The sequence below is a fragment of the Macaca mulatta genome, chromosome 2 (assembly GCF_049350105.2).
Source record: "Macaca mulatta isolate MMU2019108-1 chromosome 2, T2T-MMU8v2.0, whole genome shotgun sequence".
Lineage (NCBI taxonomy): Eukaryota > Metazoa > Chordata > Mammalia > Primates > Cercopithecidae > Macaca > Macaca mulatta.
In genome coordinates, this window is record NC_133407.1 from 60,101,652 (window position 1) to 60,116,691 (window position 15,040).

Here is a 15,040-nt window from a genome sequence, read left to right on the forward strand (position 1 = left end):
AAATTACATTAATTTGGATATATATAGATTTTTAAAATTAAGTAAAAGCATTTATAAGCAAATTAAGCAATAGAAATTATTGTGGCCTAAAGAAGCAAGCTGTAACAACTTCTTTGATTACATCAAAGCAAATTTATTAATAGAAAGAGATAATTTTTTAAAGTTCTTGGGTTATTTGATAATCTAATGTAAGGGAGTTAATTATTCAGATACATTGGAGAAAGATTTACGTTTACACTGATTTTACAGGTATGACTAACATCATTGAATGTAACATACAAATCATAATACACTACTTCAGGCAGACCATCTAAGATAAATTGACCCATGAGTTTCATTATTTCAAAGACAATTTAATCGCTTTCCAAGAAAACTTGAAATGACAAAATCTTATGTATGAGAAAAGTTTAATAAGAATTTCCCCAAATTTGACAATGCTAAGAATTTATGTGGCATTACTGATCATCAAATTACTAATTACTAATTACCAAAGGCCTCCCAGATACAGTGGGCTCTATTCAGCCCTTTTCTGCAGACTTAAACACTGATCACTACATTTTTCTTAAAATATTCATATCCCCTGGCTTTTCTGACATTATTCTTTTGGCTTATCTTCTGACTCACTGATGAGTTCCCCCTAGTCTCCTCTGAGGGATTCTTTTTAGTTTCAGTCGCTTAAATGTTTGTGTTGTCCAATGTGTTATCCCTAGCACTTCTCATTTTTCCATTTCTCCAACTGAGGAGGAATTTATTTTATTTACTCTTTCATTCAATATTTGTTGAAAACATATTATGCAGTAGGCACTGTGCTAGATGCTAGAGAGACTGTGATGAGCAAGATAGATATAACCTCTGCCTTATACTCAGGGATACAAATATTGACATGCTCTCATGGCTTCAGTCATCACCTTTTTGCTGCTCTCAAATCTGTGTCTGTATTTTATTTGATTATTAAGATAATTAAAACCAGAATAAAATCACTGAGATGACAAAAATGTGATTACTTTGAGCTGTCAGATTTTATGAAGCAAATGCACTGGATCAGTCACTTTGAATTGTTTTACTTATTATTACCCCAGATTTTTCACTGCCTATATAACCATGGTATGCGGGACAAATGCTGTATAAGACTTTAAGATTCTCATTTAGGATCTAAGACTAAATTGCTCTGACCTAATTTTCTCCACTAAATGCTTACTGTTGAATATAAAAGGATTAATAGAATAAATGTGTATGAAGGTAGTTAGCTGTCTTTCTTTGTAGTTAAAATAATGGCAAAATGGAAGTGAGTTAGAGTGACCATACACTTCAGTTTACCTGAGATATTCCTAGTTTATTTGTTGTTTCAGCATAATATGAATACCACCTTCTGCTTTCAGAATTGTCTCCAATTAGACAGTAGATTATATGGTCACTCTAAAACTATTTTTGGAGAAGTTTATTATACTTACTGTTTTTTAAAATCCTATTTTTCTTTTTTTTTTTTAATTTGCAGTCAAAGATTGTCAGAGTACAAATATTTCTGGAATAAGACTCTTTCATTACTTACTTTTACTAAAAGGGAGCTCACCAGTATTAAAAATGAAGTGTATGATAATTACCAAAACTGGACTTCATTGAAAGGAGAAATTTTTCTACAAATTAAATCTATAAGTGAAACAGCCTTGACAGGTTTGTTACATATATTTAGAATATAATTGTCCCTTTTTGGTAAATGGTACATCATAAGTAATAAAATAATGGTATTTCATTTTATTTGATGGGAATTAGGATTAACTTTGTTATCACTTGGTAGAGTAGATGACCATTAAGATCTATTTCAACTCTGAAATTTAATTATTATAGGTTTATCTAAGATAAGCTGTGATACATCTATCTTGAACTGTGGCCAGAAGTCTGTTCATTACTGTTAAAACTACTAATTTATGTTTTTAAAACTCCTCTTCTCTTAATGAGTGAGTAGCTCATACTAGGTCAGCCTTCTTATAGATAGCAACTATAAATTCTAGAAAAATAGCTACCTAAAGACAGTAAAGAGTGACCCAAACCAAACACATAATGGAGGGAGTATCAAAAATTAAAAGAAGGCATACTAAGTAAAAGATGCCCATTTGAAAAGGCTACATACTATATTATTCCAACTATGAAGTTCTGGAAAAGATAAAACTATGGAATAGTTAAACAATCAGTGGTTGCCACGAGTTCCAGGCAGAGGATAAATGAGAAGAGAAAAGAAGATTTTTAGGGCAGTGAAACTAATCTGTATAATACTACAGTAGTGGAGACATGTCATTATACATTTGTCAAAGTTCATAGAATGTACAATACAAAGAATGAACCCTAATGTAAACTATAAATTTTGGGTAGTAATAATAATGTTGATTCATCAATTGTAACAAGTACTACTCTCCTGAAGGGTGTCCATTGTTGGGGAGGATTTGTGTGTGTGGAGAGAGGGGGATATGGGAATTCTCCATACTTTCTGCTCAAATTTCCTGTGAACCTAAAACTGTTCTAAAAAATAGTCCATTAAAGGTTTTGTTTTTTGGTTTTTGGTTTTTGGTTTTTAATGTTGAAAAAAATGCATGGCAGTGAGTGAATTTTTTCTTTTTAAGGATATTGGACTGAGAGCAGGATACAGTTTGCTCCATGCAAAGAAGCTAAAAATCTGATAGAAAACTGTAGACTAGAGGATAGAGATCAAGGCAACCTCACTCTCTGAGAAGTAAAGGGATATCCCAGAGAAGTGAAAGCCAGAGAAACAGAGCTTAAATTTTGCATATAAACTCTTTCTAAATCTCAGGCTTATCCCTGAAATAATGTGCTCAAGGAAGATGCTAAATAGTCCATCTGAAACTAAAGTAATTGATATTTTAGCTGTCACCTACCCTACGGGAAACAGATTTAACACTTGAAGTTTAGCTAGATTAACTCCTTGTTAAAACAATACAAGAAAAAATGAATACTCTTTGCAAGAACATAAGAATCCAGAGTCTCTGTAACATAACACCCACAATGTTTAGTATACAATCCAAAATTACTCATAACCAAAAGAATAGAGACTGGTTGACTCAGATGATATAATTAGCTGGCCAGGATTTCAAATTAGCTATCATAACAGTGCTCAAGGATATAAAGGAAAATATGCTAGTAAGGAATAAAAAGAAAATCTGAGTAAGCAACTATTAAAAAGTGAGAAATTCAAGAATTGAAAAATATGGTGTCTGAAATAAAATTTCACTGGATGGACTTTTATAGCATATTGCATTTACAGAAAAAAGAATCAGTGAATTTTAAAATAAATCAATAGAAATTATTCAATTTAAAGAGAGAGATAAACATTGAAAAAAACTGAATGGAGCCCCAGCATCCTCGGGAAAGAATAAAATGCACCATAAGTGACAAATATGAGTAAATATAAAAGACTCCTTTTCTTTTAAATTTTTTAAAACTCACATGCTTATTTAAAGCAAGCATTATTATTTTGTAGGGCTTATAAAGTGTGTCAATGTAACATGACAACTAGAGTCTAAAGGTTGGAGAGGTGGATAAATGGATTCATTTGGTTGCACTATATTTGTATTTTATGTGACATGGTAGAATATTTAAACCAATAAATTAAGTAGTATAGTATAATTTCTAGAGCAACTACTAAAAAATTAAATACAGAAACATGTAGCTAAAAAGCTAATACATAATTTAAAAGATAACTCTTTAAAAAGTATTCAAACAATCCAAAAGATGGCATTTTAAACATCATCTAAGATTTATGCAGTAATCAAATCAGTATAGTGCTGGCATATGGATCAACGAAGATGAATGGAACAAGATAGCCTGATAAATGACCCTACTTATATAATCAATTGACTTTTGACAAAGACACCAAAACAATCCAATGAGAAAAAGAAAGTCTTTCAACAAATTGTGCTAGAACAACTGAATACCCATGTAGAAAAATATACCTCAACTTCTGCCTCACACCATACATGAGAATTAATTTAGGATAAATCATAACCTAAATGCAAAGGATAAAATTATAAAACTACTAGAAGAAACATAACAAAATATCTTCATGACTTGATGGTAAATGAAGATTTCATGGATAGGACATAGAAGTAAGAACTATAAAAAAATGAAAATTGGTGAATTAGATTTTATCATCATTAAAACATCTGTTCATCAGAAGCTATCAGTACGAAAATGAATAGTTAAATCACAGAGAAAATATTTACAAAATGTGTGACAAAGAACTGTTGTCCAAGTTACATAAAGAATGCCTACAAGTCAATAATAAAAGTATTCAATCAAAAATGACCAAAAGATCTGAACAGACACTTTACACAGGAAGATATATAAATGGCTAATAAAGACACAAAAATGTTCTCAACATTATTAGCTCGTCTGATTGGCTAAAATGAAACGGTCTGATGGCAGCAGATGTTACTAAGTAGAGTACTGGAATCCTTGTACAAATTTGTGAGAATGTAAAATGCTACAGCCACTTAGAGAAAAGATCTGACAGTTTCCCATTAAGCTAAATATACATTTATCCAAAGACCCTGAAATTCCACCCTTTGGTATTTACCCAAGAAACGTGAAAACGTATGTCCACAAGATACTTATATGAGAATATTCAGCAACTTTATTCAAGCTTAATTCAAAATATCCTAAAACTGCAAAAAGCTCAGGAGTACATCAGTAGTAGAATGGGTTCTCTAAAAGAAAACAGTTGGATATATTCAGTGGAATATGTAATGAACTGCAGATAATGTAGTAGCATGGATAATCCTCAAAAATATTATGCTACTTGAAAGTAGCCTTACACAAATAATACATATTGTATTATTTCATTTATACAATGTTCTAGAAACAGGCAAAACTAATCTACAGAGGGGAAGAAACAGAACAACAGAACAGTGGTTGCCATAGAGGATAGGATTGACTGGAAAAGCACAAAGGCACTTTCTTTGATGATAGTAATTCTTTATGTTTTGATAGGGGTTTGCATTACACAGGTCGATGCATTTCCCAAAACTCATCTACTGGTGCATTTGAGATTTGTACATTTCTGTAGGTAAATTTACTCGAAAAGAAATATATCCAAATGTTGAACTCTATCTCTATGATGAAATGTTTAGGAGAGAAGTATATTTATGTCTGCAACTTACCTTGATATTCATAGGATGGATTGATGGATGTATAAAGTGTTTGATAGATATATAATTACATGATAAAGCAAATATAGTAAAATATTAATTGTAGAATCTAAGTAGTGTGTATATTTGTGTCCAGTATACAATTATTTTAACTTCTCTATATGTTTTAAAACTTTCATAGTTAAATGTTGGGAAAAAATCATGTTAAACCGTGAAACTTTAATTTCACTTACCAACAATTTTGTTATATAATATGTGCCTTCAGAAATACATTTTATATGACAATATGCTTTTAAATTTGAAATTTAACTTTAATAATTAAATGTAGGCAAATAGAGGAATATTGTAACAAACATGTAAAAAGTATGTCTATATTAGGCCGAGTGTGGTGGCTCATGCCTAGCACTATGGGAAACTGAGGTAAGTCAATAGCTTGAGCTCAAGAGCTTGAGACCAGCCTGGGCAACATGGCAAAGCCCTGTCTCTACTAAAAATACAAAAATTAGCTGGGTGTGGTGGTGCACACCTGTGACCCCAGCTACTTGTGAGGCTGAGGCATGAGAATTGCTTGAACCTGGGAAGTGGAGGTTGCAGTGAACATGTCACTGCACTCCAGCCTGGGTGACAGAGTGAGACTATCTCAAAAAAAAAAAAAAAAAAAAAACAAAGGGGATATCTATATTATTAAATGGAGCAGGCCAGGCGTGGCTCACGCCTGTAATCCCAGCACTTTGGGAGGCTGAGACGGGCGGATCACGAAGTCAGGAGATCGAGACCATCCTGGCTAACACGATGAAACCCTGTCTCTACTAAAAATACAAAAAATTAGCTGGGCGTGGTGGTGGGTGCCTGTAGTCCCAGCTACTTGGGAGGCTGAGGCAGGAGAATGGCATGAACCTGGGAGGCAGAACTTATGGTGAGCAGAGATTGCACCACTGTACTCCAGCCTGGGTGACAGCGCAAGACTCTGTCTCAAAAAAAAAAAAAAAAAAAAGGAACAGACACTGAGAGTGTTCTAGTCATATTCTTTGGACCTTTAGTGTTCTTCTGCTGACTTTTAACTTCCAGTATCTGCATATCTGTGCCAGAGGTATCTTGCTTCTGCCACAGTTAATAATATAGATATACTTTACATAATTGTATTTCATTTTGTAAATATACTATATATTATGCATCATTTCCATTATTTGAACATTCGTATGTGTCTTTTTTTGGATATATGTTTTTGTTCATTTTTGGGTAAATACCTAGGAGTGGAATGGCTGAATTGTATAGTAGGGTATATGCAACATTTTAAGAAACTACCCAAGGCTTTTCCAAAGTGGTTATTCCTTTCACATTTTTACCAGCAGTGTATGAGAGCTCTAGTTGTTGCATATCTTTGCCAACACTTAGTATTGTCAGTCTCTTTCATTTTATTCTTTGTAATGAGGTATTCATATAAAAGATATGAATGTACGTGTAAAATAGTCGTCTTGGTAATTTTCTCATTTTTGAGTGTCTTGTCACATCTTATAGAATACTTACCTCATAATATCAATAGTTGTGAATTCAATCATGCTAGACTTGCAGAGACATCAACTCTAATGTTTTTGTTTTCATTTGTGTTGCATTATTAATATTTTCTGTAATCCATATTTTCTTTTTCAGGAAACTTTTAAGGCAACTATCCATTTTAGGACTGTTAATTAAACCACATAGCTGGGAACAGTTATATCAGTTATATAGTGCAGTGTATCACAATCTTAGAAAAATAACAAAAAAGGAGACACTGACGCCCCCTCTGTGTAGAGGAACAACCCTCCTCTCTCAGAAAGCTTCACTCACTTTATTCTCCCTGCATATGACCTGTGGCCATGACTGTGCAATATGTGAAAAGAGGGAGGCCCTTCAGATTCATGCAGGGGAAATTGACTAAGGGTCTCCCAAACAAGTAGCTGTCCCTTCTTGTAATTGAAAGTCTCAGTTCATATGCCACCTCCTCAAAAACATCTTTGCTGACTGCCCTAGTTAAAGTTGTCTTCCTTTATAGTCCTTCTCTATCCTGATTTTCTTTTTCATTTTTAATAATATTTACTACTACCAGAAATATTCATTTATTGATTTATGTGTTTACTGCCAGTCTCCTCCTACTGGTTGTAATCTCAGTGAAAACAGGAATTTTGATTGTTTTGCTGAATGCTATATTACTAGTGTTTTAAGAGAATTGAACCTGTCACATAGTAGGTGCTCAGTGAACTTTGTGGAATTGGAAGTGGAAGCTAAAGTACACCCACATTTTCATAGTCAGATTCCTGATAATATTTATATTAGGTTTTGGAACCTCTGAGTATCCTCTAAGATTTCTTAGTAATGCTTACATATTCTATAATCTGGAAAGGGAGGAGAGGCTTCATTCATTAGCTACACTTGCCTGAAAACCAAGAGCGAATTTAATGTAGGCTATTATCAGTAGTACAATTTCAAATTGGATTTTAAAAATCAGTTTGAAAGTTTTTTATTGAATTTACAAGAGGAAAATATAAACACTTAATAATTAGTTTTTCCCAAATTCAAAAGGATATAAGGATTGTTGCAATCATAAACATAAAACAACCTCAATATAACAACATAGAAAATACAGAAAAGGGGCAAAAAAGAAGAAAAATTTACATAAATCATCTATAATATCATGACACAGAGATAACTGCTATTAACATTTTGATATAGAGTTTTCTAAACTCTTTTCTGTACATATATATACATATATACACTTAAAATATATCATGAAAATATAGTCATGCCAATTAACTACGTTGACAGTATTTTATTATAGGCATGTATTTTATTTAACTAATTTTCTATTCCTGGACATTTAGGTTGATCACGTTTTGCTATTGTAAATAAGGCTTCACTGAACATCTTTATACATGCATATTTATTATTTTATCCTGTTTTTTTCTTTAACATAGTGAATTCCTAGAAGTGGAATTGCAGAATCAAAGTATATGACCATTTTGCTTTTCATTTGCGAGTGTTACATTTTATATTTTATTGAACATGAAGAAATACGAGTTAGTTTTCAACCCTTGACTTTTATATTTACCATTATAGTATACCACTTTGCCTCAGAAGCTGAAGGACCTTGTTTAGAAGTTACACAATAGTGATGACATAAGCTCTAAGGTGGAAATGCACACACGAGGAAAGTATATTCAATTCCCAAGCAAGAGCTTGGTGAACACAACAGATGGGGTGTGTCAAACTGAAGCTATATTATTATAAGAGCTTTTTTCACCTTTAAAAAAACTTTCTTCTTAGTGCTATCAGAACAGTCAAATTTCCAGGGCATGGATGTACAAATATGTGCAAATACATGTAAAACTTGAAAGGTGCTGATGCTTGCCTTTTTACAGTTTCTTTGATCAATTTGAACACATTTTAAATTTAACAGCAATCCTAGTAACTACATAAACATGCCAATTTTGTAGCATAAAATTTTAAGCAAATAATCTATATCTTAAGTATAGAAAAAATAAATTGAATGTAATGTTTTTAAAGGATAATTCTAGTAAAACTTGAGGAACTATATCCCACTTACATGAAAAGATGACCAGGAGCCTAAGAAGCAGGCAGACCTTTGCTTTCCTATAGGTTAGCCACCAACCACATGGGGCTATTGAGCACTTGAAATGTGGATATAGCCTTTTGTTGAAATAACATTTTGGATATGTGGAATGAAATAAAATACACTATTAAAATTAATTTTTGTGTTTCTTATATTTTTAATATGGCTACTGGAAATTTAAAATTATATGTGTGGTTTTCATTATATATATTTCTATTGGAGATGACTAGTGTGGATAAACAGTGAAATGAACATTTTAACATACAAAAATTTGTAAATGTTATAATTTATTTGATATTCACAAAAATGATTAGGACGATGTGAATTATAGCTGAAGAACACTTTAACAGTCACTCTTAATCCTAACCTGTTAATGTTTTTTTCTAGTTGTCTTTATTATTTAATTCGTCTTTTACTTAAATTTGTTAAACAAACACTATTCAGAGTCAGGAATGTTAGAACTCTTGGCAGAAATCAGGAAAAATTTGAAGGGGAACGTAGGATCCTTGATGGCATTGCCCTTGTACAGACTTACCACCATGCCTGGAGAAGGGCACACAAGCCAATATATCTGCGCTCAACCATGCTGGCCTCTGTGCTGCAGCTTGAATTCTTAATACATAAAGATATATAGGCATCCTAAGAGCAGGTCTCTAAGAGTCAGCCAAAGTTTATATCCTGACTCTGCCACTTAAAAAAAAAAAACTGAGACTTCAGTGTCCTCATTTATACAATGAGAACTCACATACACACACACACACCCCATATGCCTAGCAGAATAAGGAAGCAAGATATGTTAGCTGTAACTATTCTTTTTTATTCTAAAGTCTGTGTTTTTCCTATCATATTCGTTTCTCATTTCTATTGCCGAATGTTTCATTGTAATGGGTTTATAGCTTTTCTCCTAAATAAAGTAACAAAAAGGGTTTTCACATGTAGTTTTTTAAAAATCTACATAATTAGACCAGAAAAATATACTCAACTGATTTTTGATAAGGACACACAGGCAATTCAGTGGAGGAAGAATAGCCTCTTCAACAAATGATGCTGGAACAATTGAATATCCTTAGGTAAAAAAAAAGAGAGCCTTGTCCTAAAGTGTGTACTTTTTACAAAAACTAACTCAGTGGATTAACCACAGACTTAAATAGAAAATATGAAACTTTTAGGGAAAAAAAAAATCTTTGGGGCCTAGGATTAGGCAAAGAGTTCTTAAACTTGAACTAAAATCATGATACCTAAAAGGGAAAATTGATAAATTGGATCTCAGTAAAATTTAAGAACTTTTACAGAGTGTAGTAGCACGTGCCTATAGTCCCAGCTACTCAGGAAGCTGAGGTGGGAGGATTGCTTAATCCCAGGAGTTTGAGGCTGCCATGCTCTATGATCATACCTGTGAGCAGCCACTGCACTCCAGTGTGGACAACATTGCAAGACCCTGTCCTAAAAAAAAAAAAAAATTTTGCTCTGTGAAAGACCTGTTAAAAAGGATAAAAAGCTACAGTACAGACTGGGAGAAAATACTTGCAAAACACATATCCAACAAAGGATTTATATGTAGAATAAATAACTCCCAAAATTCTATATTAAAAAAAATCAATTAAAAAAATGGGCAAAAGATATTGGTAGAAATTTAACCAAAGATGAAATATAGATGGCAAATAAGTACATGAAAAAATGTTCAACATCATTAGCCATCAGGAAAATGCAAAACTACAATTAAATACAACTACACATTTATTAGAATGTCTAAAATTGAAAAGACTGACCATACTAAGTGTTGACATGGATCAAAGAAACCAGTTTTCTCAGCACTGCTGGTAGGAATATAAAATGGTTCAGCCATTCTAGAAAATAATTTTGCAATTACCTCTGAAATTGAAGATGCACTTACCACATGACCCAACATTTGCACTCTTGAGCATTTATCCCAGATAAATGATAACCTATGTTCTCAAAAATACTTGTATGTAAATGTTCATAGCAGCTATAGTCATAATAGCCCAAAATTGGAAACAACCCAAATGTCCTTCAATGGATGAAAGAAAAACATCCTATGTCCATACCATGTAATACTACTCAGCAACAGAAGGAAGCAAATTATTAATATGTGTAACAACTTGAATGAACCTCAGCTAAATTATGCTTAGTGAAAATAGTCTCAAAAGTTTACATAAGATATGATTTTGTTTATATAGCATTCTTGAAATAACAAAATTGTAAGAACAAAATTATAAGTGTTGAGAACAGATTAGTGGTGGCCAGGGATTAGGGATGGTGGGGATAGTGGTAGGTTTGGCTATAAAGGAATTGCAGGGATCAACTTTGTGGTAATAGAGCAATTCTGTATTTTGATTGTGTTGATACGTAATGAAGCTACATTTATGATAAAATTGCATGGAACTATACATACACACACACACACACACACATATGAGTGTGTATACAATTGGTAAAATCGGAGTGAGTTCTGTGGATTTTACCAATGCAATTTTCTAGTTTTGACAGTGTGCTACAGTTATACAAAATGTCAACAAGGGAAGAAGTGAGGTGGCGTTAAGGTTGAATAGGAACTCCCTACACATTTCTTTGCAACTTTCTGTAAATTTATATTTATTTCAAAATAAAAAGTTTTTTAGGTTGTTTTTTGTTTGTTTGTTTGTTTGTTTTTTGTTTTTTGAGATGGAGTCTTGCTCTGTTGTCCAGGCTGGAGTGCAGTGGCATGATTACTCACTGCAACCTCTGCCTCCCAGGTTCAAGCTATTCTCCTGCCTCAGCCTCCAGAGTAGCTGGGACTACAGGTACATGCCACCACCCTCGGCTAATTTTTGTATTTTTAGTAGAGACAGGGTTTTGCCATGTTGGCCAGGCTGGTTTCGAACTCCTGACCTCAGGTGATGATCCACCTGCCTCGGCCTCCCAAAGTGCTGGGATTACAGGCGTGAGCCACCAGCTATTGATTTTTTGATTTCTTTATTTAGTAAATCTGGTCACTGAGTCTTTTTCCCTATTATTGTAATCAAACTGTGAAGTTTTGTGAATTAAGAATCACACTGTGTTTGTAACATCAGAATGCCTTGATAATAAAGTTATAGAGGTTTCCTAATAATATAATGACCTAGCATAATTTTGAGTTCCTTTGCCTAAGCTCACAGGACTAATAGAAAAACAAAGAAAAAAACTTATCAAGGTAAAGAAATTGATTGCATAGCTTAATAGTAATAATTGTATTTGCATTAGCTAGTGAATTATGTGATAATACTTATTCTAAAAGCTAAAAACATGTATTGGCTATAAATTTTGATAATAGTACAAACATTTTAAATAACAAGTATTCTAAAATATAGTGTGATGGGCTGAATTGTGTCCCCCTCCTCAAATTCATATATTGAAATGTTAAAGTCCTAATCTCCAGTACCTCCTACAGTAACTGTATTTGGAGATAAAGTTTTTAAAGAGGTCATTAGGGTAGCCCCTAATCCAATCTGACTGGTGTCATAAGAAGAAGAAATCTGTACACAGACACCTACAGACACCATGTGAATACACAGGGAAAAGGCAGCCACCTGCAAGCCTAAGGAGAGAGACCTGGAACAGATCCTTCCTTCGCTGTCCAGGAAGGAACCAATTCTGCTGACACCATGATCTCAGATTTCTAGTCTCTGGAGCTGTGCAAAAATAAATTTCTGTTGTTTAAGCACTCAATCTGTGGTACTTTCTTTCAGCAGCCCTAGCAAACTAATAAATGTAGTAAACCCCATATATATTGCACAATATTATTCAGTTACTTTAAAAGATTTGCATGTTAAAATTAGGCTTTAAAATCAAAGTCCAAAACTAAAATAACATTCCTAGAAAAGGGAATTGCTTAATATTTTCTTGCTGTTAATGTATGCTGAATATTGAGTAGCAGGTATGAGTAAAATATTTCCTATTCTAGCAAATGATTATCACTTTACGTAATTGACATTTTTTAAAATGAAGTTTTTATAGATGAAATTTTCTTAAACAAGAGCATACTTATTTTAATAAAATAAATTTCAGGAAAAATATTTTTACCAAGGCAGAATACTTATCAGGTGAATTCCACTCCTCAAACAACTATTGACTGAATAGTTGTTGAACTTTTAAAATTCAAATCTAGAATTAGGCTTAGAAATGTAGTCCACATTTTTCACAAAATTGATTAAATTAGGGATAGAATTGATTGATTCATTTATTCAATTAAAAATGTTTCTTTTGGATATGTGTTTTAACTGCCTATCCTACTCTGAGATTTAAAAATGTGGGGCTCAAAATGCCTGCCTCTGAAATGAAGACAGATAAACACATATTCAGGATCTTCAGCTAGTGGTATATCAAAAACAATCTAGAAATTTTGCTCAGCAATGCCTTTGCTAATTTATTAGGCATTTATTGAGCTCTTGTTAATCCTAAGACATCATGGTAGAAATAAGGGGGGAAATAGAAATGAATAAGATACTATCTATGGCCTAAAATAACTTATAGTCCAATAGTAGGTCACATGTATGCATGTGATCAGTGCAACACAAATGTTGTAAATTGCTGTGAGTTCCAGGAAGATGAAGATCACATCCAGATCAGGTCCAAAAAGATTTCTGCACAGAGGTAACATTTGAGCCATGATAGCTGAATATATGAGGATAGGAGGACCTTCTTCATGGGATGGTGCTGAGACAGGAAAAGTTCAAGGTGGATACAATGACCAGTATAGGTTGACCTTGTGGGGAATCTTAATTTCTGAACCCCAAATCAGGACACATGTCTGACAAGTATGGAATTGTATAATGACAAGGGTAGAATTGAATCTTTGCCACTAGGATTGCCATAGGCAAAGGAGTGTTTATTTTGCAAAAGGTAAATTAATTCATCTCCATCGAGTTTACTTTTTCCTAACTCTGTGTTAGGAATGTTGTAGCTTTTGTTAGTTTTGAAATCTTGATGTACTTTTCCATGTCTTAGAATATATTTCACAATAAATTTGTATTGCAGATTTTTACTCTTTTAATGTAAGATAGAAAGTCACATTGACATTAGTAGTTATTTTAGAGTATAGTGTATGCTAACAGAGTCAGCTTGCTAACCTAAGCAGTGTCATTTTGGCAAATGATAAATAGGTGACAGCATGTGTGTGGTGCTGTGCAGTGTCATTTTGACTTAAACATAGATATGGTTTTGGTATGTTATAGTTTATTCAACCTTAAGGAGCCACCTTTTTGGCTACAAAAATACACAGAAAGACTTTTTAGGTACGTAGGGAAACTAACCTCCTTATTTTCTTTAACTCTATTCTTTTAAAAATTTTATGTACTGTGTGTTAGTAGTTTTCCTCACACAAATTGGTGCATAGTTGTAAGTTTTTAGTAGCATATAGCTATTTTGAGGAAAAACATTCCCACATAAAATAATCATTGGACTATATTAAAATCCCACTTATTTGGTTCCTGCAATTTATTTCTCTAGGTTTTCCATTTTGAGCAGGAACTAAATGTAGAGAAGGTGCCAGGCCCCTTGTGCTTATTCCCCAAGTCTATCACAAATGCCACTTTTTCTCCCAGACATGCTTTCTACCCATGAAAAGATATTTTGCTTTTCTCTCCTTGTACTACATTCCTGATCCTCCTCATCACAATCCCTTAAAACATGCTCTTTTTCCTGTGCTCTGTTCTAGCTCTCTGCTTTACTTCTCCTATAACCATTTCCTGGCCATATTACCTCTACTGCATGTCTGTCCTATGTATCTCTACTTGTGGTCTTCACTGGCCCACGTGGTTGCTGTTTCTGCTGTGGTGGCACCAAGAGCAATAAACGAAACCAACCACTTTTGACATCTCATCACATGTTAAACCTATCACATAGTCGAGGATGGGCTAACCAAAGAAGGGAATTCCAATTGAAATGTCTGAAAAAGCAGACTGTCCAAATTTTCATGTAAATCACATGCTCATCAATTCAATTAATTGTGGTTGTACAAATTTTATAGCACTTATTTTATATTTGTTGAGTGTGTGTTCATGTGTTTTAATGATCGTTTAAGGCAATAGTGCAGAAAAGACTGATGAACAGGTAGCTTGTTAATTATTCCAAAGGATAATATGCTCCATGCATTTCTCATGAAATTATATAAAATTAGCACATTTAAATCTAAGTAGAGCTATAAAGACATTTTTATTAAACAATCTAAATAGAATAATGACATGATTATTATGATGAATTCTGGTCTTATTGGGGGGACACAGTACTATTAAAATCATTA

The 15,040-nt window shown here is 33.2% G+C and overlaps 1 protein-coding gene across 1 annotated transcript in view; it reads left to right on the forward strand.

The window, feature by feature from the left end:
• LEKR1 (leucine, glutamate and lysine rich 1) overlaps positions 1–15,040 on the forward strand; it is a 225,032-nt gene that overhangs the window by 97,990 nt on the left and 112,002 nt on the right. The window contains exon 5 of the mRNA XM_015131868.3: positions 1,496–1,671. Coding sequence (XP_014987354.3) covers positions 1,496–1,671 — 176 coding nt within the window. The remainder of the gene's footprint in view (positions 1–1,495; positions 1,672–15,040) is intronic.